This window comes from Colletotrichum fructicola (assembly GCF_000319635.2).
Source record: "Colletotrichum fructicola Nara gc5 chromosome Unknown KSG_Nara_v1_contig07, whole genome shotgun sequence".
NCBI lineage: Eukaryota > Fungi > Ascomycota > Sordariomycetes > Glomerellales > Glomerellaceae > Colletotrichum > Colletotrichum fructicola.
This window is the reverse complement of record NW_027094057.1, coordinates 3,923,687-3,949,609: the sequence shown is the minus strand read 5'-3', so window position 1 is coordinate 3,949,609 and position 25,923 is coordinate 3,923,687. Positions and strand designations below refer to the sequence as shown.

At 51.9% G+C, this 25,923-nt stretch overlaps 8 protein-coding genes across 8 annotated transcripts; 3 read left to right on the top strand and 5 right to left on the bottom strand.

Moving 5' to 3' along the window:
* Nucleotides 1-156: 156 nt before the first annotated feature.
* CGGC5_v012828 (uncharacterized protein) lies at nt 157-568 on the bottom strand (the record flags this gene model as incomplete). The annotated part of the gene is made up of 2 exons (XM_032036622.2): nt 157-184; nt 237-568. 2 exons carry the CDS (start codon nt 566-568, stop codon nt 157-159), a joined length of 360 nt encoding a protein of 119 aa, XP_031884683.2.
* Nucleotides 569-1,376: 808 nt separating this feature from the next.
* On the bottom strand, nt 1,377-2,580 carry yteR-1 (Unsaturated rhamnogalacturonyl hydrolase YteR; the record flags this gene model as incomplete). Its single annotated transcript, XM_032036623.1, has 2 exons — nt 1,377-1,463; nt 1,528-2,580. The coding sequence occupies 2 exons, from the start codon at nt 2,578-2,580 to the stop codon at nt 1,377-1,379; spliced, it is 1,140 nt and encodes a 379-aa protein (XP_031884682.1).
* Nucleotides 2,581-3,503: 923 nt separating this feature from the next.
* On the bottom strand, nt 3,504-5,425 carry MFS2-0 (MFS siderochrome iron transporter 1; the record flags this gene model as incomplete). Its single annotated transcript, XM_032036624.1, has 4 exons — nt 3,504-3,919; nt 3,968-4,815; nt 4,869-5,156; nt 5,211-5,425. 4 exons carry the CDS (start codon nt 5,423-5,425, stop codon nt 3,504-3,506), a joined length of 1,767 nt encoding a protein of 588 aa, XP_031884681.1.
* Nucleotides 5,426-12,055: 6,630 nt separating this feature from the next.
* CGGC5_v012825 (uncharacterized protein) lies at nt 12,056-12,769 on the top strand (the record flags this gene model as incomplete). Its single annotated transcript, XM_032036625.1, has 1 exon — nt 12,056-12,769. The coding sequence occupies one exon, from the start codon at nt 12,056-12,058 to the stop codon at nt 12,767-12,769; it is 714 nt and encodes a 237-aa protein (XP_031884680.1).
* A 2,055-nt stretch (nt 12,770-14,824) lies between these two features.
* On the top strand, nt 14,825-15,153 carry CGGC5_v012824 (uncharacterized protein; the record flags this gene model as incomplete). The annotated part of the gene is made up of 2 exons (XM_032036626.1): nt 14,825-15,082; nt 15,133-15,153. The coding sequence occupies 2 exons, from the start codon at nt 14,825-14,827 to the stop codon at nt 15,151-15,153; spliced, it is 279 nt and encodes a 92-aa protein (XP_031884679.1).
* A 1,503-nt stretch (nt 15,154-16,656) lies between these two features.
* On the top strand, nt 16,657-17,681 carry RTA1-4 (Protein RTA1; the record flags this gene model as incomplete). Its single annotated transcript, XM_032036627.1, has 3 exons — nt 16,657-16,852; nt 16,928-17,176; nt 17,233-17,681. 3 exons carry the CDS (start codon nt 16,657-16,659, stop codon nt 17,679-17,681), a joined length of 894 nt encoding a protein of 297 aa, XP_031884678.1.
* Nucleotides 17,682-19,895: 2,214 nt separating this feature from the next.
* On the bottom strand, nt 19,896-20,902 carry RTA1-3 (Protein RTA1; the record flags this gene model as incomplete). The annotated part of the gene is made up of 2 exons (XM_032036630.1): nt 19,896-20,608; nt 20,707-20,902. 2 exons carry the CDS (start codon nt 20,900-20,902, stop codon nt 19,896-19,898), a joined length of 909 nt encoding a protein of 302 aa, XP_031884526.1.
* A 2,557-nt stretch (nt 20,903-23,459) lies between these two features.
* Nucleotides 23,460-25,286, bottom strand: AGP2-0 (General amino acid permease AGP2; the record flags this gene model as incomplete). Its single annotated transcript, XM_066152760.1, has 4 exons — nt 23,460-23,928; nt 23,980-24,542; nt 24,596-24,758; nt 24,808-25,286. 4 exons carry the CDS (start codon nt 25,284-25,286, stop codon nt 23,460-23,462), a joined length of 1,674 nt encoding a protein of 557 aa, XP_066007975.1.
* Nucleotides 25,287-25,923: the final 637 nt, after the last annotated feature.

Genomic DNA, 25,923 nt, shown 5'->3' with positions numbered 1-25,923 from the left:
TGTGTTCAATTTGATGACTTTCAACCTGCCCTTCTTGTTATATACAGTGCCCTTTGCTGAGCGTCGCCTTTCCACAATGACACTCGCGCATGCAACTCATACAAATACATGATTACATTAATCTCATACCATCATAACCCATTCTCATCCATCCACTCATTTCTTCTTCTCCTGGTTTCCTCCCCTACGACATCGTCAGTGTCAACTCACCTCATCTCAACGGATCCAGCACTCACAGTATCGATAACGTCAAATCGCCCTGGATCTTAGCCTTCAACTCAATATCGACATCAAGATCCATGTCAAGCCGCACCGAAGGCGCCCCCTTGCCTTTACTCTGCACCTGCTGCCCGTTCTGCGGCGCAACCTGCTGCGCCGTGGACCCGTCTTCTCCCTGCTGGTACTCGTACACCTGCCGCTGCCGCCCCTCCCGACGACGAACTCCCTGCTGTTGTTGCTGCGCCGCGACCTGGTTTCTCGAGTCTTGGGTGCTGCTTTCCGTCTCGGAGGCAGAGCTCTCGGTGGGTGCAGCGGGGTTCTTCGAGGGTCCGGGCTCCTGCACCGTCATTGCGGGGTTCGCTGCCGGCGGCGCCGTTGGCTGCGTTGCGCGCTCTTCCGCGTGCGACGCCATTAGTTATAAGTTTAAAGTTTCTGCTAAATCGTATGCGTGGTAGATCGTGCAACGTTGAACAATGCAGTAATTCTTATTTGGCGCGACACAATAGTCATCAGGTTGTTGACGTTGGTGTCGGTATCGATAAGGACAGAACTGCTTCAGATCCAACGCTGCAGGGACTTCTGCGTTTTTCCACGCGCGCCATTGAACCGAAAATAAAACGCCTCAATTCAAAGTTCTAGAACGTGCCCGGATGACGTAGCGATGTGAATCATGCTGATGTCCCAGCCGCCGCGTGGAGAACCGTGTCTTGCTCCCTTTCGGGATCGAGTGAGGATCATGTCGGGATGACATCATCTGCCGCCCCCCTCTGATCCCGCAGCGGCGTGGTTTGGCCCACGAAACAATGTCCACAACTCGCGACCGAGAACGTTCGAAAAAGGATCAACGGGAATGACTAAGATCGTTTGAAAGATGATGCGGAGTCCGGAGGGTAAGATTTGGGATGAACCTAGGTGCGGATGAATTATTTTGCAGGTTGGTGAAATCAGGGCCTCTCTATAGACTTCCATTGCTGTGTTGTTATCTCTGAAGCTGCTGAATGAGGCCAATATGGTCCAAAATGATCCTGTAACTTTTCTAGATATTTGCAGAAGATGATACAAGCTCACATTCTGTCCATTACTCAGAGCAAGTCCTCTAGCTACGCCTCATTCGAGCACATATTGGCGTCATTCAGCAGTCGGGCCTCGCGCCTCGTCTAGAGAAGCTCGTCCTCAATAGCAGCAAACAAAAACGCCCCAGACCCTCTCGCATCATTCTCGACAAGCGGGATACTCGTATAATACTGCGCGCACACTCATTAGCAACATTCCCAACAGTGAAGCCAGAATCAAAAGAGAAAAACTCACCTCGAAGCTCGCGTTCGAGTTCAAACTCCCAACCTGCACCGTCCCCAAGAAACTAATCGTCCCGTTCCCGTCCTCCCTTACGAACTCATCCACCAACAGCTCATACGCCTTCAGCCCTACCGCCTTATACTTCTCCTCTAGCAACCCGTCCCTCACGCCCCGCAACAGCCCATACGCAAACATGGCCGTCGCGCTCGCCTCGATGTAATTGCCCTTCCGCGTCTCGTACCCCTCGTTCATGATCAACCACCACCCGCCCCCTGCGTCCCGGCTGCGCTCCAGCCCGTCCGCCAATGTGACGAAGTACCCCAGCAGCCGCGCATACCCCGGCAGGTCAGTCGGGTACACCTGCAGCGTGTCGATGAGCGCCATGAAGTACCATCCCACCGCGCGGTTCCACACCAGCGGGCTCGCGCCGGTGACGGGATCCGCCCACACCGCCTCCTTGGCCTCGTCGTACCCGTGCACGAGGAGGTTACTCGTGTGGTTGCGGCAGTGCTCCTCAATCAGGTCAAACTGCAGCGCAATCTCCTCCCAGGCCGTCACATTCTCCCTCTCGAACAGGCTGACGTACGTCGCGTAGAAGGTGTCCGCCATGTATATCCCGTCCAGCCACATCTGGTCCTCGTAGATGGGCGCGCGGTGCCAGAACCCGCCGCTCGGCGTGCGCGGCCAGCGGTTCAGCTGCTGCCGCAGCCCATCCGCCGCGGTCTTGAGCTTCGCGTCGCCGGAGCGCTGGTAGAAGTACAGCAGGTTGTTGCCGATGCGGATGTCGTCGAGGGAGTACCACTCCGGGTCCCAGCCGTCGAGCGTGCCGTCTGCGCTGACGAGCGACGAAACCTTGGCCTCGGCGGCTTTGAGAAGGGGCGAGGTCGGGGAGATGTGGGCGCCCGCGCGGGCGATGCCTTCCCAGAGGACGGCGGGGCCGTAGCCTGCGTCGATGGGGGCTTGGCGGTCGATGAAGGAGGAGGCAAGCCACTCTGAGTAGGCCCGGGCTGCGTTGGTGAGAGTGAGGCTGCTCGTGAGAGCGAGGATGGGGAAGGAGGTACGCATTGTGTGAGAAGTGAGGACCACCTCCGGGAATGGGTTAACGGGAGAGAGTAGACAAGCCGCCGCTGAGAATCAGGCCAAAGAAGGTAGAGAAGGAGAATGGACTTCTCATATTAATACCGTGGCAATGCCCTCGTTATCTTGCCCTCGGTGAGCCGCCATTCGGCCGGGTTCATGGGCTGGAATTGCATAGCCTACTCCAAAGTCGTGCTGTTATTGTGTGTAACTCTATGTCGATAATGGAGGCGTAATCGATCCACTCTCAATTCACCATCTCAATGGAGGAAATTCTTTCTCTTGCAGGATTGCATGCGCTGGATGCTAGCAATCGCGGGGGGTTGAGCGCGTGCCAAGACGGTGAAATAGGGTCTGGGTAGCATTGGTCCTGTTTGGGGTAAAGATGGTCGACGTTCGTGCCGAAATTGTCCCTCTCACTCGAAAAGGGTCGGCATTGGAAAAATGTCTTCGCGCTATGAGAGAATTCTATCTCATCCATTGAGGCAACAAAGTAGACGTGAAGGACAGGCGAAACGCCTTCGATCAACTTGGATCCTCACGCTCTCGCCATGTGCCAACCCCATGTGCCAACCCCATGTTCGCCAAGCCAGTCGCCACGTGGCCGGAAGAGATACCCCGGTAGCACCGGCTCGCTGGATGGATGCAGCCCAAGCGGCCGATCTTCCAAGAGAATCGTCGACTGCCATCATGCTGGAAGATTTCTGTAAGGGAGACATGGGCGAAGACACCGGGACAAGCGAGCACTAGAGTAGTGTTCGGTAAACTGTCATCCACATCCCATCAATTAAATTAGATATATAGTATGGAAGTCCGTTGAGATATGTCGTCTCAACTAAGGAACTTGTTTTCTTCGTGATGCGAACGGCTTCCGCCATGCAAAAGGGGTATCATATGCCGCACCATTCCACTTAAACAACGTTTCCGCGCACCTGCTTCACCTTCTTGACGTTGATGTCTCTCCACATGGCAACGGAGCCAAGTGCACCGACCAACAGGCACACACTGGTGATGAGCATGATGCGCTGCGAGTCGCCGTAAGCACGCTGGATTCCGATGCGCTCAGGAGATCCGACAGGGTAGCCAAGCTGCGAGTAGATATCTCCGTAGATCTGGTCGACAGGAGTTCCTTCGGGCGTGTACTTCGCAATATTCTTCTTGAAGGTTCCGGTCCAAATGGCTGATGCGACGGTGTAGCCAACCGTGGAGCCAATGCTGCCAAACAGATCGAGAACGGCGAAGATGACTGCCACATGCTGATGGTCGGAGGGAGAAAGCATAGCCATCTCTCCGCAAATGACGGAAGGGCCACCCGCAAAAGCAACGACTGCAAAAGTTAGTGAGGTAGAATAACTTGACGCAACGGGCAACTTACAGATCTGGGTCATGATAACGTATCCAATGTCCTTGTCCGGCTGACGGAAATAGATCATGAGGCCAACACCAAGCATCATAAGAGGGATGCAGAAAAAGAGAGCGAATGGCTTGAAACGACCGGTCTTGTAGATCAAGCCAGATATGATCAGGGAGAAACCGCAGGATCCGGTGCGGTAGATGTTGCCGATGTAGGTGGACTGTGAGACAGAGGTGTTCCAGACAACCATGAGCATGGAGGTGAAGTAAGAACCCCAAACAGCCGAGTTGAAGAACAGGAAGACAAACATCAATCCGCCGAAGAAGACGGTTCGGTCCATCAGCAGGGAGAAAGGGATGAAGGTGACTGGGGCCCAGAACTTCTCATAGACAGCAAAGAGAATGATCAGGAGGAAACCGATGATGATGAAAGAGATGATCATGGGGGAGCGCCAGCCGTCGGCCTGGTAAGAGTACAAGCTGAATGGCAGGAGGAAAAGAGCCATGCCGGTAGCAAGAATGAGGATGCCCAAAGCATCCACCTCAATGAGGAACGCCTTGACTTTGGCAAGAGAGATGTTCTTGATAGCGCCGCGGTCCTGAATGACGCCCTGCTTGATAGCCTTGCGTTGGTTCCAGAGAAAGAGACCGACCAGAGGGCAAATCACGACGGGGGCAACGATGGACCAAATGCCCAGACCCCAGCGCCAGCCAATACCGCCCTCCTTGAGAAGACTCTCGGTAATCGGTCCGGCGGCCCAGGTCAGGAAGATGTAAGGCGACGTGGCAAATGACAGCATGAGGGCTCTGCTCTTCAGTGTTGAGGTATCGGCGATGAAAATGGTGATGCAGTAGCTAAGGCCCTGGGCTCTGTGATCTGCAAGTTAGCCGCTGATTCGTCTGACGGAAAGACGGCATCTTACCCAGTGGAGTAGAAGACCTGTGCGGCAGCATAAGTCTGGACATTGTTGCATGCCGCCATCATGATGAAACCGAGCATCCAGCACACAAGCATCAAGGAGAGACCTTGAGGACGGCCCCAGGTGTCAAGGATCTTGGCCAGGGGCAGCTTGATGAGGCCAGCAATTAGAGTTGACATGATACTCGTTGCTGCTGTCAGAGAGTGCAGCGAGAAGCTGCTGGTGACGAAAGGCGTCAGGACACGGATGGAAACTTCTTGGATGGCGGTGACGACGTAGAAGAGCCAGATACTGAATGGGTTGTTAGCAAATCGGTTCCCCAGAGCCTCCACTCGAGCTACTCACAAGACGTAGGCAATGATCAGGTCGCGCTTCGTCCAGACTGCCGTCATACCCTCAACCTTAGCAACACCAGCTTGAACATCTTTGCCCACGAGGTCCTCCTCGCTGGACTTCTCGGCGGTGTTTCTCAGCGACTTTTCATCGCCAGCCGGCAAAGGCTCGGCGGGCTCAACGGCCACCTGCTCCTCGGCGGGAGCCTTCTTGGAGAACAAACCCATTATCGCTGTGTTGTCTATTCGATTGGTTGTCTAATCGGAAGCCGGCTTCGTTTGATGGTAAAATGTGCGAGGACCAGGCTCAGCGGCGCAGTAGAGCAACAAGGGGGCTCGTTTCTTGCTGTCGTGAGAAGGAATGCAGCTGGGAGCGACACAAGCTACCCGATGGAGGGCAGCGTGGCGAGCTGGTTATATACAACATGGTACGGGACCCTCCGGCAAGCCCATGCAAGGACATCGGCTCGGCGATGCGATGTTGAAGGTTGATTTTGACGGATGTCAACGCTAAGGCAGAGGCGAGAGCCACCCACACCTCCACCACGCCCAGGACTAGCACCAACAGGCTCGTGTGCCAGGCTCGTGTGCCTGGATGTCCAGCTCTCGCCCGCGCAAAAGAACCGTCTGGCGGTTTTGGGTGGTGGGGAAGGGTCCACGGGATGGCTAGGATCAGCGGTGGCAGACGGACGGTTCTGGGTTGTGGTAAGCAAGCCAGACCACGCCGGTGTTCCACTCTGACGACTCGGGCTGTAGTGGTGCCATTCATTGTCTTCTGGTACGGATGGCCGCAGAATTACGAAATCAAGTCAAGGGAGATTGACTTGACCGGTCCAGGTCGTTGGGCGCGTTCCGACGGAGTGGAGAGACATGTCGCAGGCGGCAATCGATGTAAAAGGAAGCCCTCCGAGAGCATGAGATTCTTAGAGGATGCTTCGGATGGACAGCTGAAGAGTGGAAAGAGGTTCTAGTTGCTTGGCGTCGCAATGGTGAATCGTGCGTGCAGATGCGTGAAGGGTGGAAGCCTGCCGTTAGGAGCCGATGCGCCGAAAGAAGCCCTAGCTGCAGCTCGGTTACCAGTGTCGGGTCACTCGTTGGTGGCATCGATCCATGGCCTCACATGTCAGATTGGTCGGAAAAGAGCTCGCTGCCACTTGTCTCGGGCGTTGGCGAGTGGATTGCTGTAAGAAGCTGGCCTGATTCGAGCTCGGTGGATCGCCGCTTCATGTGGCCTTGGTTTGCCTTTCCCAGCCTGAAGCTATGGACGATGATTCTGTGGCGAGAGACGGAGGATGACCGGGTGTTGACGCCCTCTGGTCGCAAGATGTTTGCATTTCTGACGCAGCTGAAGCCATTCGAGTGGTCTCGAAATCGTCAAGCCTAGCTCGAGATGTACCTAGCAGAGGCGGCCGACCGGACGGAGCTGTCGCCCTCAATGGCGGAGCTTGCTGGACAGAAGTTCTTTCGAGTTGCGGGTCTTTGCGAGGATCCGGAGCCCGAAAGTACCCCAGCCGAGGCACCAAATAAAGACAGAAAAAAGCTTGACTTCAAGGTTGACCGGGGGTTAGTGGAGGAGGAAAATGCGACGTGAACTTGGCCGGGCACGAGAGGCCACAGTTCATGGCGACTGCCAATTGGCAGGTGAGGGGGGGCCAGGTCGTGCTTGACAGTTGGAAAATGGAACCTGCCTTCCCAGAACAAGCAGAACATCGGGAAGGAAGGATCGAACTGGAAAACTGGAAGGAGCGATCAGTGGTGAACGCACCCCACCCACTCTTGCAGGGAAGGAGGTCCCCCAACGGCGGCCATTGGTTGGTCCATCGCCTTTAGTGTCACTTTAGGCGGTGGGGCCGTTCCAATGGCGCTGATGCAAAATTTTTATCTGATTCGGCCCCGCTTTTAGCAATCTTATCAGATCATCAGGCTCGCTGACTGGCCGACAACATCCGCCACTTCCACCTCGCCTCTCTGTGATTCCATCTCCCATCTCAATCGTTCATCCATCCCGATCCCCAGTCCCGGGAAAGGTCCCCACGAAGACCGCTTTTCTACGAGTGTCTTCCGCGTGCCGAGCAGTGTTACACTGGAGCCAAGTATCTGCAGACGAAGTCACTGCTACCAGAGAATCGTGGACATCATGGACTCAATGACAACGTCGCAGCTTTTGGCATTGATAATGGGAAAGCCATTCCACAGCCGTACTGACTCCGAATAGTTCCGCGTGCCACGACGCCAACATACCAATAAGGCCGACAATCGGCCTTGATCGAAGCCTCACCCGATTTCAGCTCTTGATACGCGCTTGCTGTGCTGTGCCGCAATACCATCCACGGATGTCTCGTGAGCCCTGCATACCACTCTAGTCGGGCGGCAGTCGGAGCCAGGTTCATGCACCGGCGTCGGTGCCTTACAGAAAGCGTCTCTCAGCCTTCTGAGGATATTCTCATGCCCTGTCTCCAACTTCGATCGTGGCGATGTCTCGGAAGTTATGCGTACTGATACCAGAAGACGGGAATCATGCCGCTTAGCCGTCACGTCAGCGTCCCTTGCCGATCTAGACGCCTCCTCCCACCGGCGAGAGAGCACTAATCCAGACCACTGGGCCAAGCGGGCTTTCGAAGTCGATCAAGTTGCCGCTGGCTCTATGAGGGAAAAGGCCCTTCCATGAAGCGCGATTGCCGATCCAGCATGAGCGCTACCCGGGAACATGACAGTGTCTCGGGACCCAATTCCCAACAGCTTGATTGCGGAATCCAGCGCGGACCGTACTGAGAGCCGGATCACGGCGGTGCCACGCGACGATGCGCGGATCGTCAACCCACAATGACCCAAGCTGGCGATGCCAAGAGGTTGGCAGCCTGCCAACCCAAAGTCAAAGCAATCTTTCAAAGTGGCGCCACGAGCCCCGGATCCCATCGCAAGGTTTTTTGCGACTTTGCTTCAGGCTACATATCTTGCAGCCTTCAGCTTTGAGGCCAGCCCGTACCCATCCCATCGCCGGAGATGATGGCGACCCAGAAACGGAGACGGTCCACCAACAAGACCGATGCGACCATTCAAATGACAGGAGTCACAGCACCAATCCTACAAGCGGTTGTGAATGCCAAATAACCCAAGACTTTCCCATTTATCGTGTCAACTTCGCCCCAGGAAATTCTTGCCCCAACAGGAAACCACTGCATGCAAGACTGCCTCCACCGACATCGGCCCACCATCAAGGGTGTCGTGGGGGCCTCCAACCCAGCTTACCACGCTGTAAATAATCTGACAACAGACAATGCATCCTGTAGGCTGCCCAGGCCAGCGCGCGGAGCATTTGCGGCCCCATCCGCAGAAAGAGCATCTTTTAACGACACCTCTTCCCGCGCAAGGTGCCACGCGAATACCAAAGATCTTTCCAGAGGATCAGAGACTATAAGATACCCGGAGTCGCGCCCACATCACGCGTTGTTTGAGATGGATTTCTCCTCATTTGTATCAACTACAGCATCCTGCCATCCATAGACCCGTGCTAGCGGCGGCCGCCCGTGCAAACTAATCGCCCTGCTGGACGTTTGTCGCAACAGATGCTATTTTACGCGAGAGTGTGGCCAACCTCGCCTTCACTTGCCCCCAAGACAGCCGTACATCTCACCCAACACGAAACAATTTGTCATGGTTTCCTTCCAGTTGTGTTGGCTCATCAATGGAATGTTTACTACTTTCAGAGCCTGGACCGGTTCACACCCACTGCCACTGAGCGAGCGCTATCTATGCTATCTATCGGCCCGAGATCCACAATACAGTAAATTGTAGCTTGTAGATACTGCGACCATACTTTCAAGCGATGAATTGGCCAAGGGCTTGTCCTGATGAACGAGAAACGTTGCTGGCCGTGTAAAATGGTCACGGTAGCCGGCCGTCCGAAACTCGACGTGCGGGTCCCGGACAATGGTCACCTCCCGGTGCTCGACCGGCCTTCTTTCAATATGATATCCTCTGGCTTGACGTGAACTGAGGGACATCGCGGTTTTGAAGCGTAATGAAGATGTGACAATGAAGTTCCGTAGCTTCCCACAATCTTCCCAAGCTCTAGCCAAGCTAGTCGGGCGAAATCATATGCTGCATATACAGACTCCCACAAAAGTAACAGCTCATGGTTGACTCTGAGTCGGGCATTCGCGACGCCATCGGAATGGCTACGAAGACTCTGACTCCAACGGGCCCGTTACCGCAAGTCCGCCATCATAGTTCTCCAAAATGGCAGAGCATCACTTTCTCAAGAGGCCTGAGGGTCTTCGTCAATACAAGCAACTTGAAGAATGCGATTCTGGTGGATCTTCTTGGTAGTCAACCGGTAGTCAGGCACAGCGTCTGAGGTCTCGTCAACAAGACCTGATACAGCCGTGATCTTCAGCTTTGAATTAGAGGATAGCCTATCCCAAGATGCGATCATCGCCCACAGCAAGGTGATGATGCCCCTCATCTCCATCGTGGCTCTGCCAAAGGCCAATCCATCGGGCGTAGCCGCAGCGCGATGGACGCGTCGAGGCGGGGGCCATGCCAAACATTGGACTTGCTCGAGTACAGGATTTACATGAAGAACTTTGAAAAGCATGACATGGCGATTTATACCCGCAGATACAGTCGACCATACGACCCAGCAAGCTCATTTGCCTGCGTCCACACGGACGCCTCAGCAGGTTGCTCGCTCCTCTCAGGTGATACGCGGGTTTAGTGCCCTGCACCAGGCAATCATACCTCATGAGCTTCTGCTTGCGCGAGGGAAACTTCTTCACAAACTTCCTCACATGAACCTTCCTGTGCTCTGCTCCGGAGGAGCTGGGCTGCAGACGAGTAGGAGGAGGCCGCGGTTCGCATCGCGCTCAAACCCAGTGTTGACGCAACTGGACACCCTAGATCGCTCCGCTCCGGACCCGGGCAATCTTCGGTGACGGAACTGTTGGTCACGCCGAAGGAGGCGGGGTTTTTCGTAAGTCCATTGTCCATCGTTCACCTCGACCCATGCATCACCACCATGTCGCGATGAACACAGAATGATCCATGATAACATGAAAGTCCGGCTCCAAGCTCTAAGCATGAAGGCTATTTATCCTTTGAGATAGACCTAGGCACAAAAATTCTGATTGCCGTTAAGTACAGCCAGGGGGGGAGTGCCTTGGGTATTTAAAGTACAAAGATCCTAAGGTATTTAATGAGGAAGAAAGTGCTGGCGAGAGGGCAGAAGAGGCCGGAAACAAGGAGTAGCCAAGTTCAAGAGAAAATATGAGGGTTGTTTCTAAGCTCGTGTATCATTGACTGTCTATGATATCGCAGGCATTGTAAAAGGATCTGGAGGCTCCTCAGCTTGCTATGACTCGGTTGCTCTGGATGTCTGGACGTCGCGCGGTACCTCACAGCAATTCCACTCATCCACCAAAATTGAAGGTAGAGCCTTTTGGCCACGAGATGAATCAAGCATGATTTCTGCTCTGATGGAAGTTCCACCAAAAAGGCTCTCATCATCCCCAGAAAAGACTTCGGGCATGCTCTTTCGCAACTTACTGCTTTTGCCTTTCAATCAAAATAAACGGATTACTCCGTGTACTCATCAGAATGGTGTTGAAGTGGAAACGACTTCCACATCCAGGCATAATTGCCTCCATTGATGAGCTGCTAAAGAAGCACAACCCCGCGGGCTTCGTCAATCGGGTGATCTTGAATCCCGCGATGACGACGAATGTATCTGCCGACATCCGAGTAATACGACCGCTCCCCCTCTTGTTCGTGCAGCCGATCATGGAAGAGTAGTCCGAGAGCGAGGTCAGGGCGATAATTCCGAGATTTGAGAGGTTTTGGTGAACCGTGGACGCAACTGACTATTGGTGCCCGCAGAGCACATTGGAAGTCAATTCGTACTGTTGACGTATACTTCCTTGGTTGATAAACAACATGCAATCCATTCTGCTCGCTACTATAATACATCCTATAGCAGAAAACATCGATTTCCAAAGTCAACGGCTGAAGGCCTTGGGTATACAGAGTTTGGCCCTGAACGGTGCTTACTGAGACCAAAGCTTAAATATCGTGGTTCTCGAGGATTTCTTGGTCCCTTTGTCCGCAACTCTAAATCCGCACTCCAATTTTGCCTTTCGAGATATTATCAATTGTCAGTAAGCTAGCCAAATCTTCTTACTTTGCATTCCGTTCCGCCCTACTCGCCCTATGAGGGGTTAAAAGATGGTAGTTTTGATCTAACAGTTTGTCGGGGCACACTATCTCACGGAGACGGCCGTGCGCACTGCCAGGGCAGGCAACTCCAACGTCTAATGTAGTGAGTGATCACGGGCGCGCCTGAGATGAACTGCCGGCAATGGAAATCATGAGCCAGGCATCGCTAGCTTGTGTTCAGGTGGGATACGCGTAAAGCTTCGTCTGCGTGGATAGAAATTCGGATGGCATCTTCTTCTCCATTTCTGGCAAATTTGGCATGCGTAGACATAACCCTCGACGTCGATCCGTTTCGGGGAATGATTCTCATGTCTTCACTGAACACAAACCCAATTTCATGACATGTAGGCGGGAATAACATAAAAACAAAAGAACATTGAAGAGAAACCCAAAGAGCGTGAGTCATGGGATTCGTGCTTGACCTTCTAGCCTTTGGCTGGCTATGCGGGCTGATTGTAAAGAGGTAAGTAGCAGTTGAGTGACCGAGGCAGAGCGGCGAAGGGCTAACAGACCAACAGCATCTGTGATAAATATTCTAAGCATCTTCTAAGCAGCTTGCAGAATAACTGGGGCTATCATCAGCCCTCGAGGTTTCTTGAAACTGGTACGAAGATCCTCAAGAGGTAACACAAGACGGCCTTCATCAAGATGCTTGTCTCGAATGTCTTCTTTCTCATCATCGTTGGTCCGGCCATAGCGGCGCCAGTAGCCCGCTTGCGGGATGAGGCAAGGCTGGTTACAGCAGGCACACCTCCACCGCCTCCAAAAGGGATGACTGGAAAGGTCCCGGCCGTAGCTGTAACGTCGAAACCGCAGCAGGAGCAGGAGCCCAGTATCCCCGAAGCCCCTGAGGTCCCCGAGGCCCCCGAAGCTCCTGATACCTTCGATGCTCCTTATACCATCGATCCTCTGCCATATCATAACCCTACCCCCGAAGTCACGAACTATCCCAACGCTGCGAACTATCCCAACAGTGAGAACTACCCCGACGCCGCAAACTATCCCGACGCCGCGAATCATCCCGATGCTGTGAGCTATCCCGACACCGCCAACTACCCCGATGTCGCGAGCTATCCTGGCCCAAACAACGAAGTCAATCCACCGCCCCTGAGACGTCGAAGAGTCCTACCCCTAGCTCCACGAAGAGACCCGAAACAACACGCCGCTAACGTGGAGGCAATCAACGACCGGAAGGCCTTCCACGCATCTCGCGTTGAGAAGTGGAACTACACTTGGGGCCATTACCCAGTTACCAGGCAAAAGGGACAGCCTGTGCAGCCAGGCACGCCGGGCACGGGAGGAGGCCACCATGTCAAATCTTGCCCGGCAAATAAGGACTATTCCAAGTGTATCACGCATTGAAATACAGGGCTTGTTGAGCTTGGTATATGAGAGCTAAGCCTTGCGCTGCGAAAGTTTAGCGGACGTGTAAGACTGATCTAATTGAAGGAAAATGGATGTTTTGTCACTCACTGCACATTTTTGTAGACACTCAAGTAGCTTCCGAGGTGTAGCTTAGTGTGTGTCACCTGTATGAGCTGCCCCCTCTGTCTCCTTATTTGCAAACAGGCCTGAAAGAATAGTTCTAAGAGCTGGCTATCCGTCGCTGTCGAGTATGCTCCCCAGCCTGGAGCCTAACTCAAAGTCCTCAGAAAGTAATGGAAGTAACATTCGATCAGTCACACCTGGATAGACGATTGTGTGCAGTAACACAGGTCGCAAAAGGACATCTACTCGATGCGCTTAGAAGCACGTTGCAAGGACCCTCGGATATTGTTCTATGATCATGTCTTACGGATCCTAAAGCGTCCAGCTTTTTGCCCCCCGCCTAACGGATTCACGTACAAGAGGGGTTTTCCCCATCAAGATCGACTTCGTTCGCTACGTAGTAGTCATCAATGATCCGTTCATTCTCCTTATTGTTTCTGTAATAAGCCAACTCCCCCCTATGGATAAGGCTGGGTTCAATCCGAAGCTCAGCTGCACTATTGTTGCGCGAGGCGAGTAACCGTCTTGCATGTCAATGAGCAACATTTTGAAATTAGGCATGGAGTTCACATTCGTCTTACAACTGCCTCAGCTCTTCCCTGCCCGGGCTGTTCCGCAGTATTGAGTGCGGAACAGCCCGGGCATACGAGGTCAAGGGCATCCCTGAGATTTTTGTCTGTTCCAATTGGTTGCCCTTACCTTCCATCGCCTGATGGGCAAAGAGAAAGTTTACACTAAGCGAGCCGGATACATTACCGGGCCGGGCCCTGGAAATTACGGATACATCCTGCTGCTTTGTCCTCATTGAACTCCTGTCTTGGGATCTGAAACGATAACTGCAGCTTTGGACAACTTCGCTAAGACGCACATGCACCGAAAGCCTACAACTGCTTTCCCGATTCCGCGCAATATCTCATGTGAGAGTGAAGAAGACGCTGCCCAGAGTGAATTAACGACCACAGCTACATTTATGAAGACCGGAAATGTGCCATTGATACGCAAATCCTGTGATTACGGAAAGATGACATCTTTGTTGGCTTACATAAAACGAAAAATCCTCTCTAATAAGCTTAATGTCGGAAGGGGCCTGGAAGGAGAAGTTTATTGCAGTCTTAGTAGAAGTTCTAACAAGTTGAATTGCGTGAGGCGTGAAGAGCCGTTGGCTGCGGCTTAGTACCCACTTTCGATGGTGTTTCTTCCTAGTCCTTGCTGGCGCCCTACTCCAAGTCTTATTTAACCGGCACCGGGGAATAAACTCAAGGCGGAAGTCTATTATGCAGATAAATACTTGGAAGTCTCTATTTTAGTGGCTGAAGGTGCCCTGAAGTATCGCGAAAGATATCCGTGAGTCCCAGGTGGTTGAGCATCCAGGACGGAGAGTCCGGACGTGCCTCGCCAGCGCGATTGAATGATCGCGTTTTCCGTGTCTTCCCAAATGAGCATGTCCACTTACGACTCGCCGCTTTGCGAAACCGAGCGGTAGGCTTGTCATGAGTGGATGCGCATGGTCGCCAGGGCCACGAATCGTGACTCGTGACAGTCGTTTACTTGGTTTAGCAACCGTCGGGGCCTTCGCAGTCACCGAGCGTGTTAATGACGATAGGCAGTCATGACCCTCCCATCAGGGTGGCTTGTGTCCGGCACGAGGTTGTTCGAAGTCGAAAGTTGTCAAGAAATCACAGATTGGATTGATAATGGGGGCCCCTCCAACTTCATTAGTACATCCTGGGTTAAGGGGCTAATGGAGCGTGCTAATACGGCAGTCGAATGCCCCAGGACAGGGTCCTCGGCAGTATTACCTAGAGTAACACAGTCAGTCTAATAAGTAAATAGGTTTCCCAACCTACCTTAATTGTCCTTGTAACAAGCTTTTCTCTTTCACTGTCTCAGGGCCGTTCAACCTACAACACCAACTAATCCGCCATCGCCATGCATTCGATATCGCTTAGTTTCATTCTTTCTTTGGCATTCCATTGGCTCTCTGCCGTCGAGTGCAGTCCCCTCGGAACTGTTGTCTCTCGAGGGGATTGCCGAGTCCTTACCGAAGTGACCTATTGGGGCATCGCATGCCAGAAGCAAAGACCTGTGTCGTGCCAAGCCGGCCAATCTTACGGGGGTGTTGTCAGCTTCAACGAGAAAACGACATTCCCCGCAGACTCAGTACCGATTTGCGAGCAAACGCTGGAGGTAAGTGTGATGCCACGTATAACGAGGTCGAAGGCTAATATTTCGACTAGTACAAATGTTGCACTAGGTAGATGGGTTTTGAAAACATCAGCTGCTCTCTATTGCATCAACCGGTTACCTACATATCATTCTATCACCACGCGTATTCCAAACTCTAAGGACACTTTCGACCCCTAATAGGTGTCAAGGTATGGAATAAGACCTAGCTCATCATCATGCGCTCCGATGCGTCCTTGACATTGCCAATGAGGCAGGCCAGCACTGCCTTTCTCGATATTCACAGTGCTGCGCTGCACACGTAGGAGTTACTGTCTCCTGCTTCCATTATTCTTGCAACTTTACCGTGTATCTAAGCTGTTAAGACAATATCATCGCCTGGCTACGATGAAGTATAGGACCAGCCGCTATCACGCTTTAATGAGAGTAGGCTTTGCTATATCATAGCGATCACGATTGGTCCCTTGTACCAAACTGAAACTTAATACGCACTGAACGATGTCACGCCTGGGGGAAGCGTCACACTTGAGTCTTGTTGGCCGTATGTTGTGGTGGCTCGCTGAACAAGCATGAGCACGGCCGTCGAAGATATCTGACCTAATACACTAGGCTATGATGATCATTATTACTTGTTCATCAATCCGCTCAAACAGTAGACGGTTAGAAGTATCTCGGATATCCCCTGTTCAATGCACGTCTACGGTGACTAGTGCCAGCATCAGATGAATATCGACCTTCTTGATAGCTTGCTCATTGATCTACAGTTGATTTCTTACTGCGACGAGGTCTCCAGTTCGTGGCCTGACGGTGAAATCGGGCGCAGATTTGAGAAAACGTCGCAGGGTTGGTTGTTGGGCGCCCCTCGCAGCAGAGACAAGCATGAAGTTTTTGATACTGCAACAGGCTCAAAAACGAGGCGTAGCTGAATTAAAAGGGGTGTAGGTTTCCCCCTACTAACAGAAAGTGACAGATGAGGACAATAGTCCGAGCCCCAGACGAAAGCTATCATCGTGGAGTACGGGACGCCGCGCACTAAAACTCTTAGCGACTACCTGTCAATACTCGGGTTGACACATCTGGACATGCCTCAACACTGTAGAACGACGGAGTGAACGCGCCAAATTTTCAAAAAGAGCGAGGAACGAGGGACGAATACGAGAAACCCGACATGTGGGGCCGAAAACGCGTGTTTGACCCCGAGCCGGATGCCCGAGACCCGCTTCGCTGTCCGGCGCAGCCCAGAACCTGACGGTCGTAGTCGTGGTATGCCTTGCGATGTATTTCCTTCGGGGCTGTGTTTGATATTCTGCTGGCATGAGTGACCCCTTTCTGCTGCAGAGGTCGGCAATGAAACCTCTTTCCAGCACTCGAACTGTATGTTCAAAAGCCCTCAGGTCGCCGTCAATGTGATCGGACCAACTCACTCGTCGTCGATCTTTCTACTTGCAGATTCTTCATTTCTGTCTTTCTTTGATATCTCCAATCATCGGATTTGGTATTTGTTCTTCTCAGACTGCCTGATAACCATCACTCGCTACTTATCACAACACCCAGAACAGGCGTCGACCCGGCACACCATGGATCTGATTGTTCGCGATAATTCAGCCGCCGACATATCAGGGGCAGCGGTTTTCAAACTCTACCACTATGATCCGACGGTAGCCGGCGCCGTTGTTTTCGTTTTCCTCTTTCTCGCAACCACCATCCTTCACTTCTGGCAACTAGTACGGTCCCGTTGTTGGTTTTTGATTCCTCTTACAGTTGGAGGTGTTTGTAAGTCCAAACTGCTGCCCTTAAGCTATGAAAGTCCCAAGCTCTCTGAACAATGTACTGATATTCTATGACTAGTGCAAGTCATTGGCTATGCAGCCAGAGCCAAGTCCGGCCAGGAGAGTCCAGACTGGTCCCTTGGCCCTTACATCATCCAGTCGATTCTTCTCCTTGTAGCTCCTGCTTTGTATGCAGCAACAGTGTACATGGAGCTTGGCAGAATTATCACTGTTCTTGATGGAGAAGGGCATTGTCTAATCCGAAAAGAATGGCTCACCAAGCTTTTCGTCGCGGGCGACGTATTGTCCTTCTTTCTCCAAGGCGGAGGTAAGTTAAACAAAACTTTTCCACAATTACGCCATAGCGGTAACTCAGAATCTCAGGTGGTGGATACCAAGCCTCGGGGACTCTTGACGCCCTCAAGGGCGGCGCGAAGGTCATTATCGTCGGTCTATTCGTGCAGCTCATCTGCTTTGGGCTTTTCGTGGTGGTTGCTGTAGCCTTCCATCGCGCAATCAACAACGCGCCAACCGGATGTTCCAACAGCAGCATTCCATGGAGGAAGCATATGACTGCATTGTACGTGGGAAGCTTCTTGATTATGGTCCGTTCCGTCTTCCGTGCGGCCGAGTATCTCCAGGGGTTCGACGGCTACCTGCTCAAGCATGAGGCATATCTCTACATATTTGACGCCTTGTTGATGTTCTTGGTCATGGTTTTGTTTAATTGGATCCACCCAGCTGAGATTGGAGCGATCCTGGCTGGAGGTGGTGGTGGCCAGCATTGGAAGATGGATAGCTTGCCTCAGCATCACCGCCACCAGCGTCTTTGAGGGAAGCTAAGGTCTGAATTTTGTGATTCTCAGTAATCGCGTCAAGAAGGAATGCATATGTACTCGGAGGTGGCAAAGGGGGTGATGACTGTATTGAGTTAGGCGGATACAGTTGGGACTTGTGTGTCACTATGCCTTTGTGGTAGCTTTGCTCATTTCAGGTATTAAACTATTTCAGCTCAAACCAACATACTCTATCGGCCAGGTGATCCACGACCTCCAGTAACTTCCGACAAGGTCATCGACCACTTCTACAATGTCTTTTCCCCAGCCCTCGAAGAACCAATAGTCGTCAAGAGCGTGCATAAAAGCCCCAAAATAGGCAAACAGTACCAGCGCCGGTGGTTGTCGCTGGTGTAGAAGAGAGACATACTCCTGAGGTACAAAGTGGATGAATGTCAAAGGTCCTGCCCAGTCTCTATTGAACCCCCATTGAGCAAGAGTTTGAGGGTTCATAGACTTAAACTGGAGGACGTACATGCGGCACTTCCTGAGGATATGCAGCACCTCATCATAAGTCTTCGCATCATTATTATTTGCCCACGTCTCTTTGAGTCTACAAAGCTGGGCATCCACTGGCTCAGGCAATGAGTCACCCGGATCCAGCTCGTTCCAGTTTCCGAGAGTAATGAGGCTGCTCATGGGACCATCCTTTAAATATTGATATGTTGGAACCAATACGGCGTTGATACCTCGCGCCATGGGTATCCACTCCATGCCAAGGACTCGGTCTCTCCGCAGACGAGCGGCGGTTCGCTTATTTTGATCTGGCAGCTGCTTCGAGATACTGAAGACATAGATGATATTCAGAAGCGACCACGCGAGTAATGCTTCGCTATTTTCATTGTTAATATTGTTGGAGGCATCCTGAAACCCTTTGATAGCTTCCTCGTGATGTTTAGTTGCCTCGACAACGTAAGGGCTGTTCTTTGTCGCACTAATGTATGCAAGGTGCAACGCAGCCAAGCTTAAGATGGCATGGGCTACGAATGGGTGTTCGAAACCTATCCGTGGGAAAGTCACTTGCCACAGAGAGTCAACCGGAGCGCTTTTGAAGATGTCGATGCTGGTTGAAACTGTCCAATGGTGCAGGAGTGCAAGATCATTGATTCCAAATGAAGGTGCATTGGCAATGGGCTCCCGTATTAGACTGGAAACAGTAGCCGGGGTGGCAGCTGATGGTGAAAGATGTTCTGAGTGGGGAGTGGCTGGATCATGATTGGAAGAGCTTTGAAGGCGGGATAGACCAGGGGGCCCCGATGTATGAGAAGCTGGTGTGAGGACAGCCGTTATTCTGGATGGAGAAACTCCTGCGCCGAGAGACTTGTCGGCAGATGGAATTGGGTCGGAAGTAGCTATCGGCGTATCTTCGGTATGAGGTTGACGGCGCCTAGAAGAAATGACATCCACGCTCGCCTCTAGTCCGGATAAGTCTGTAGGTCTTATGTTACGCGCAGAAGCCGAGGAGGAGCTTGTTGCCGCACGTCCTGGGCGCCTCCTGTCCTCGGCATACTCGCAAACAGCATTCCGCCGAACGCAAGCTCTGCACGCCGGTCTTTCCTCGGTGCACTGAGAAGATCAGTGTCAGAAAGTGATGGGCAAGTTTGAGCTTGGAGGTCGTCGTACCTTGACTCGGCGGTGCCGACATTGTAAACAGCCAGTCGTCGTCTTGGAGTGCGGTTTGCGCGAATAACGGCGACCCGTGTTACGTTCGGCCATTACCGTCCGATAAAGGCATAATCGTTGCGGAACGGATAGCAGGTCGCGCTGGGAGCGGGTGAACGAGGAACGGAGGCGAATGGAGGCGAAGTGGTGGAAGAGGATGTTGGGGAACGAAAAGGTTAATGAACGAGGGACGAAGGCTAGCTAACATAAACGAGGATGAAAGAACCACAGATGGCAGCTAATCGTGTGCTCAAAGCGCCACCCTGATCTGTGAGTGGCCTAGCAGTGGGTAATGTGAGACTTGCCGAGTAATGTTCGGGCTAATCCGAATGCGATAGTCCGAGGCCCTCGTACATTTGCCGGGCGTTTCTGGCTACTCGCCCACCTCGCTCGCTTTCCAACGAACCAATGTCTCCACTGGTAGTGTGCTGATGATGGCATATGGTTTTGGGAACATCCTGGGTATCAACATTCTATGCTATCTAACGCGTCTTCTAATGACGTTTCCATGAACCGCAAGATTCTCAGTATTTGGCACCAGACCATCCCTCAAGCATTCAGTGGCGTAGATTTGCGCCTCTCATCCAATACGTAGTCGCTAGATCCCGAGGTCTCACGACCATCCACAGATCGCGCCCGTTCCTTCGGTTCCAACTCCTGCACGTACCAAACAAGGAAGATTGTCATGACAATCGCCATGAGCAAGGTGTCGAAGATGTACAAGAAGATCTCGTGTGAAATGAGATATCCCTTGTTTCCTTGCAGATACTCGACCACTCTGAAGACGCTTCTAATGAGGATAATGGCGCTCGTTGCATACAGCACATAAAGATAGCGCCTCCATGGTGTTCCTCCCTCCAGTGCAGTGACGGTCGGGTTGCGGCTCAATCGGACGTGGAAGAGCAGAGATGTGACGACGAAGAACCCGAAGACGACAATCTGGACAAAAAGACCAGCGATGATGATCTTCTCTCCTGCTTCGTACAAGTCCAGTGTGCCCGCAGCTTGGACACCACCGCCTCCAGCTTGCAAAGTAAAAGCGACAACATCACCTGCGACGAATATCCGAGTCACCCAGTTGACCGGGATCAGCGACAAATGTTCGGCCTTCACAGTTCGGATGAGTCGACCCAGGATCATGTAAATCGAAGCGGCGTACAGCGCCGGCGCGACGAGAATCAAGATAGCTTGAATAACGAAGCCGCCAATAGAGAGTGTATCAAAGTGACTCCAAATACGACCACAGTATCCGATTGTTTGAACTAGGAGTGCGTTATTAGTTGATCACTCTTGAGAATAACCTTGAAAACTCTTGGCGGACTCGCAGAGCATCGATGAGATGATGATGTTAGCAACTTACACAAGCCACCGATGGTGAATGCAGTAAAGTAGAAAGCTCTTGCTCTGAAGATGCGCCAGGTATGCAATGCGGTTAGGGCGGCGAAAACCGCAACACTGACAATGGCAGCTGGGAGGGACGGCGTGTAGCGATACAGCTTGAAGTCAAAAGCTGCCGCGGCAGCTGCTGCGGCATCCGGAGCACTTGACCCATCCATCTTATCCGGATTGATGGGTTTCTGAGACGAGCTGGGGCAAAGAAGTGAAAGATGCTTGGAGTTGACGTTGACTTAAAGGAAACCAGGAGATGTTTAACGAATGCCACCTGGGCGCTCGAGAGTGGCATTTTATTGACTTGTTCATACGCGTCTTATTTACGTTGCTTTCGCGGTGTCCCCGACAACTTATGTGAACTCACATTACCCAGCAAATCCTGGCTGTGCAACAGGCCAAGGACATGTTGAATTGCCTGAAGACTTCCCAAGACCGCCAGACTCGTAGCCTCGTATAGGTATGTCGCAGTGGGCCGAAGAGCATGTCAAAAAGGAATGAACCCACATGCAGTGAACGATGTTAAACGAAGCGAGAACGTGGGGTGTAAACGAAGGGGAGTAGTCCGAGCTCGCGCGTATGAACGAAGAACGAGGTGGGTCAGTCCAGCCTCGTTCATCAACGAGGTATCTGAGCCACCGAGTCCGCGGCCACCCGCTCCAACGAAGTTCAACCAACTCCACAGGCCGGAAGTCAGGGGCAATAATTTTCCTCAGTACAAGAATCTAGGGAGCGCGGCGTTGTAAATTCCCTCGCGTTTGTCGTACTTCTCGCTGTTCATCCGAGCTGCCGGCGCTTTTCCATTAAGCTTATTGCCGTGGGCCCCTTTCTTTTCATTCCTACTATCTTCGCTACGCGATTAACTACTGGCGAGGCTAGACCCTCCCTCACAAACGCATGATTCAACAAATGACGCGACATCAGATCAGTCACTAGGTTATGCCAGCCAGTTACGTTGAATCTGTCTAGTCGTAGAAGCCATACTGAAAGCCGGACCTTTTTAAAACGCGTATTGGCATGCAGAAAGTTCATTCCCGATCTTTCCGTCATAGATTCTCTTGCTTTCTCAATCACCATCCACCACGTAAACATGGCTGATGAACTTAGCCTCGCCATCCCAGAGGATTCAGGGTACTCTACAACATCAACCCCATGTGGCACCTTGGAGCCGAAGAAACACAGGAACAGGAGTACGGGGAAAAGGGTATCACATAAGAAGTCAAGGACAGGTTGCAGAACTTGTAAAGGAAGAAAAGTCAAGGTGAGCTCTTTTGCAACACCGTCGTCACGTTTACGCGTCGCTGAAGCTCACGCCCCTGTAAACAGTGCGATGAGCATCGGCCATCATGCTCAAGATGCGAAAGGTTACAGTTGCAATGCGAATATCCGACAGGTCCGCCAGACCAAGAACCAAGTCTAACGCAAAGCCCATCTACACAATCTTATGGCGGCGACCTAGATTTCTTGCAACTCGAACTTCTTCACACTTATTCAACCTTCACCTATACCACGCTTTCATGGTCGCCGGCACTCAGAGACTTTTGGAGGGTCACTGTACCAAGCCTGGCACTCAGACATACATACTTGATGCGGTCTCTTCTCGCAATCCCAGCCCTTCATATGGCTCAAACGAGACCGAATGACCGCAGTCACTATGTGTCAGCTGCCCTGGAGTATCACCGGATTTCCTCGGAAACTGCAAGAGACATGCTTGAGAGGTTCTCGGGTGACCAGGATGGTGTGCCTCTGTTCCTTTTCTCTGCATTGAACGTCATTATTGGTATGTGTTGTTGTACGAGTAAGAAGCAGTATGAAAGCTAAGAAAAGGGTTCTAGTGCTGGCCACGCCGCAAAGATCCTCAGACGGGTCAATATTAGACGAAGATGCCAACTTCCACGACTTACTTGCTGTGCTCAAGGGGATGAATGGAATCCTCAGACATTCTTGGGGCAGTCTTTCCGACAGCCCTCTGGCCCCTTTACTAAATCATGGCGCCGAAAGATGGGTGTTTCAACAACAACTCAGCCAAGCCGAGCTGGGCTATCTATCACCAGATAGCTCCCTGGATGAGCTAGCAGCTCGCCTGAACGCAGAGGTAGCGGATGTGACCGAGCTGGTAGTGTATGCCAGAGTAATCGACATGTTGCGAGATGCGACGCAATGGGTCCACTTGTGGGAGGGTGCTGATGCCTTGATCTGGATATACAGATCCTTGGAAGACTTCATCCCACTACTTGAGCTTAGGACACAAGAGGCACTCAGCGTACTTGCACATTTTGCTGTGATACTCAAGAGGTGCGAGAATCAGTGGTGGCTACAGGGCTGGGCAGTTCAGATCATGTCAGGGGTGTATCAGCAGCTGGATTATGACCACAAACACTGGATTTACAGACCAGCAGCGGAAATAGGGTGGATATTTCCTAATTCTCGCGAATAGAAATCTTTGGCACTGTTATCCCATCGAGTGCTGCATGACGCCAGTACAAAGTTTTGCGGGGTACAGCGAATCAGATACGATTTCAGCTGATCGACACTTTTTTTTCTGCGAATTACAAAATTCACTAAAACAAGAATTGGAGAAATTACGGGTACTGGATGTACTGGCGTCATGCAGCACTCGATGGGATAGTTGCAACTCAGGGCTTGAGAGGAAAACAGAATTCTTGGTGATCTTATCCTTCATGAGAAAGCAAAGCAACCCAATTAAGACCAACATCTTACTCTTCAAGCCATTGAACCAGCAGCAGGAATTTTCTTTCCAAATCTGGCGCTGAAAAACTCCATCACAGATCTTCTGAACCCCAGGACTGGGACCTCAGCCATCAACCGTCCATGCAAGTCAACAGCTGGGCGAGCCCAAATTAGGTCCGCCTCGTAAGGATCCACGAAGCTTGTGCGTTTGAACAACTTCCAGCCACTGAAGGTTGCAATCGAAAGCAGAATCATTCCGTACTTGCTGAAGAACGTTCCAACATCCCAACTTCCTGGCAGGAACACAGCATAGCCCCAAAAGATCTCAATTAGGCCAAGCCAGATGAGCGCAATCCAGGTACCATATGGTTGGAACCAGCCACAGTATGGAAGGTCTTTGCGATTGTAATTTTGTGCTCTCAGTGCCCTGTAAAAGAACAGATAGTTGACACAGCAGGCGATGTAGGTCACCAGTTGTCCACCGGTAGCCAGGTTGATGAACCTAGGACATTAGCGTACGTACTTTAATGGATGTGTTCGGAATCGAACCTACCAGTTCAGCACCGTGACCGTGCTAGAGCTGAGCTTTAGGTATGCCAGACATGAGAATCCGATCGAGACTGCGAAACAGTAGATGGGCACACCGTTCTTCGTCGTCTTTAAGAGGATCTTCGGCGCATGACCACCTTGAGCAAGTGCGTACAGGCTCCGTATAGCGGTGAACATGTAGCAGTCGCCAGCTGAGTAAATGCTTGTCAAGAGAAGTGCGTTGACAGCATGAGGCAGGGCATCGACGCCCATATTCCTCATGGCGATTACGTAGACCGATGATGCACTTGTGCCAGTCTCTCCGGAACCGAGGACCTTGACGAGAGTGGGGTCTCTGGCCGACAGCACAATACCAACGCAAATAGCACCGAGAATGAAGAATAAGACAAAGCGAACATACACGCTTCGAAATGCTGTTTTGAGTGACGTTCGTGGGCGTTGAACTTCACCTGCGCAGGTGGCTAGGTACTCTGGCCCAACCATAATGAAATTGGCTTGCCAAAGTGCGGCCAGGAACCCCTGAAATCGCCCAGAAGTTCCAGTGGATAGGTACTCCAGGAATGGCTCCTGATTTCTTCATGTCAGAGGTTGAACATAGATCAATAACAGGCTCACCGCACAGGCTTAGTCCAATTTCGGAAACCATAGGCATCCTTTTGTGGGTTTCCTCCGCACATTGTCACAAATGTGAAGCAATACAACAGCAAGATCAATATCAACTTTCCTCCAGACAGCCAAAACTCGGCCTCGCCGAAGTACTTGACGCCAAAGGCATTGGTAAGTCTAAATATTGGGTCAGTCGGGCAGAGGGCTTTCCAAACTTCAGACGAACCCATAAGTAGCAATGCAGACTGTGATGACAGCTGCTGAAGGAATGTCGTCTCGCCAGAAGGTCAAGACAAGATCCACCGCAGTGATCTCAAACGCAGGCAGAAAGGCTTCGAACACGAAGAAGTTCCAGCCGAGCATGAAGCCCCAGGCTTGGTCAACCCAAGCACCACCGTGCTGAATGAAGGCGGCGCTAACCGGCATAAAGATCGTCATCTCGGCGATGGCATTAGTGACAAACGTCATCATAATTCCTTGGATGATGAAGGCAAGCAGAAGACTTCCGGCTCCTCCATGGAGCAATCCAAAGCCAATGCTGATGAAGAGAGCAGTGCCGATGGACCCGCCGATGGCAAAGAACTGCACCTGGCGAGGACTGAGATGTCTCCTCAAAGCTTCGTTCTCGGAGCCGAAGTCACCATTGGCAATGTCCGTCTGTTGCTCGTCGAGCTTTTCTGGGACCTTCGACATTGGTTCAGACATTGTTAGGTGAGTCTCTGCCATGGCTGTGGCTGTGAAAAGGCGAAAGATTATGCCGAGGATGTGATGAATGAACTAACAGGCCAGTCTGAAGATTTTCTAGCAACATGAGCTTTGATAATGGCTATTTATCTAAGAAGCTCTCGCATTCGCTTTACAATCATCCAAGTTGCTCAGGGGCAATGTCGCACTAACCCCAGCCATGTCAAAGCAGGTTTCCGAAAGAACTACCCCGGATTACCCCAGACAGTTCCTTGTCTATGTGGATATCAAAATAGGGATGATAGGTCCTGTGCTATACCCAATGGTTCACTTCGGATTAGAAACCGATGTTGGTCTGCGATGATCTTGGTTACCGAACCTGGAGGATTTGCCCTTTTCCTTGATACCTATGCATCAATCTGTCACAATCTTCCATGCTTGACTCGATATTTTCTCAACACAAAGTGCGGCTACGCTGTTATCATAGTGAATTATTACTCCGATCAAAAATGCCCCTATCTACACAGGAACTCTGATAATCCTGCGCGCATTATGGCCGTCGGACTTGAAGCGTTATCGCGCCTTGCAGGGGTTGATTGGGCGCCGGATCATCAACACATCTTAAGCGCACTACCGACGGAGATTACTAGCCTGCTGG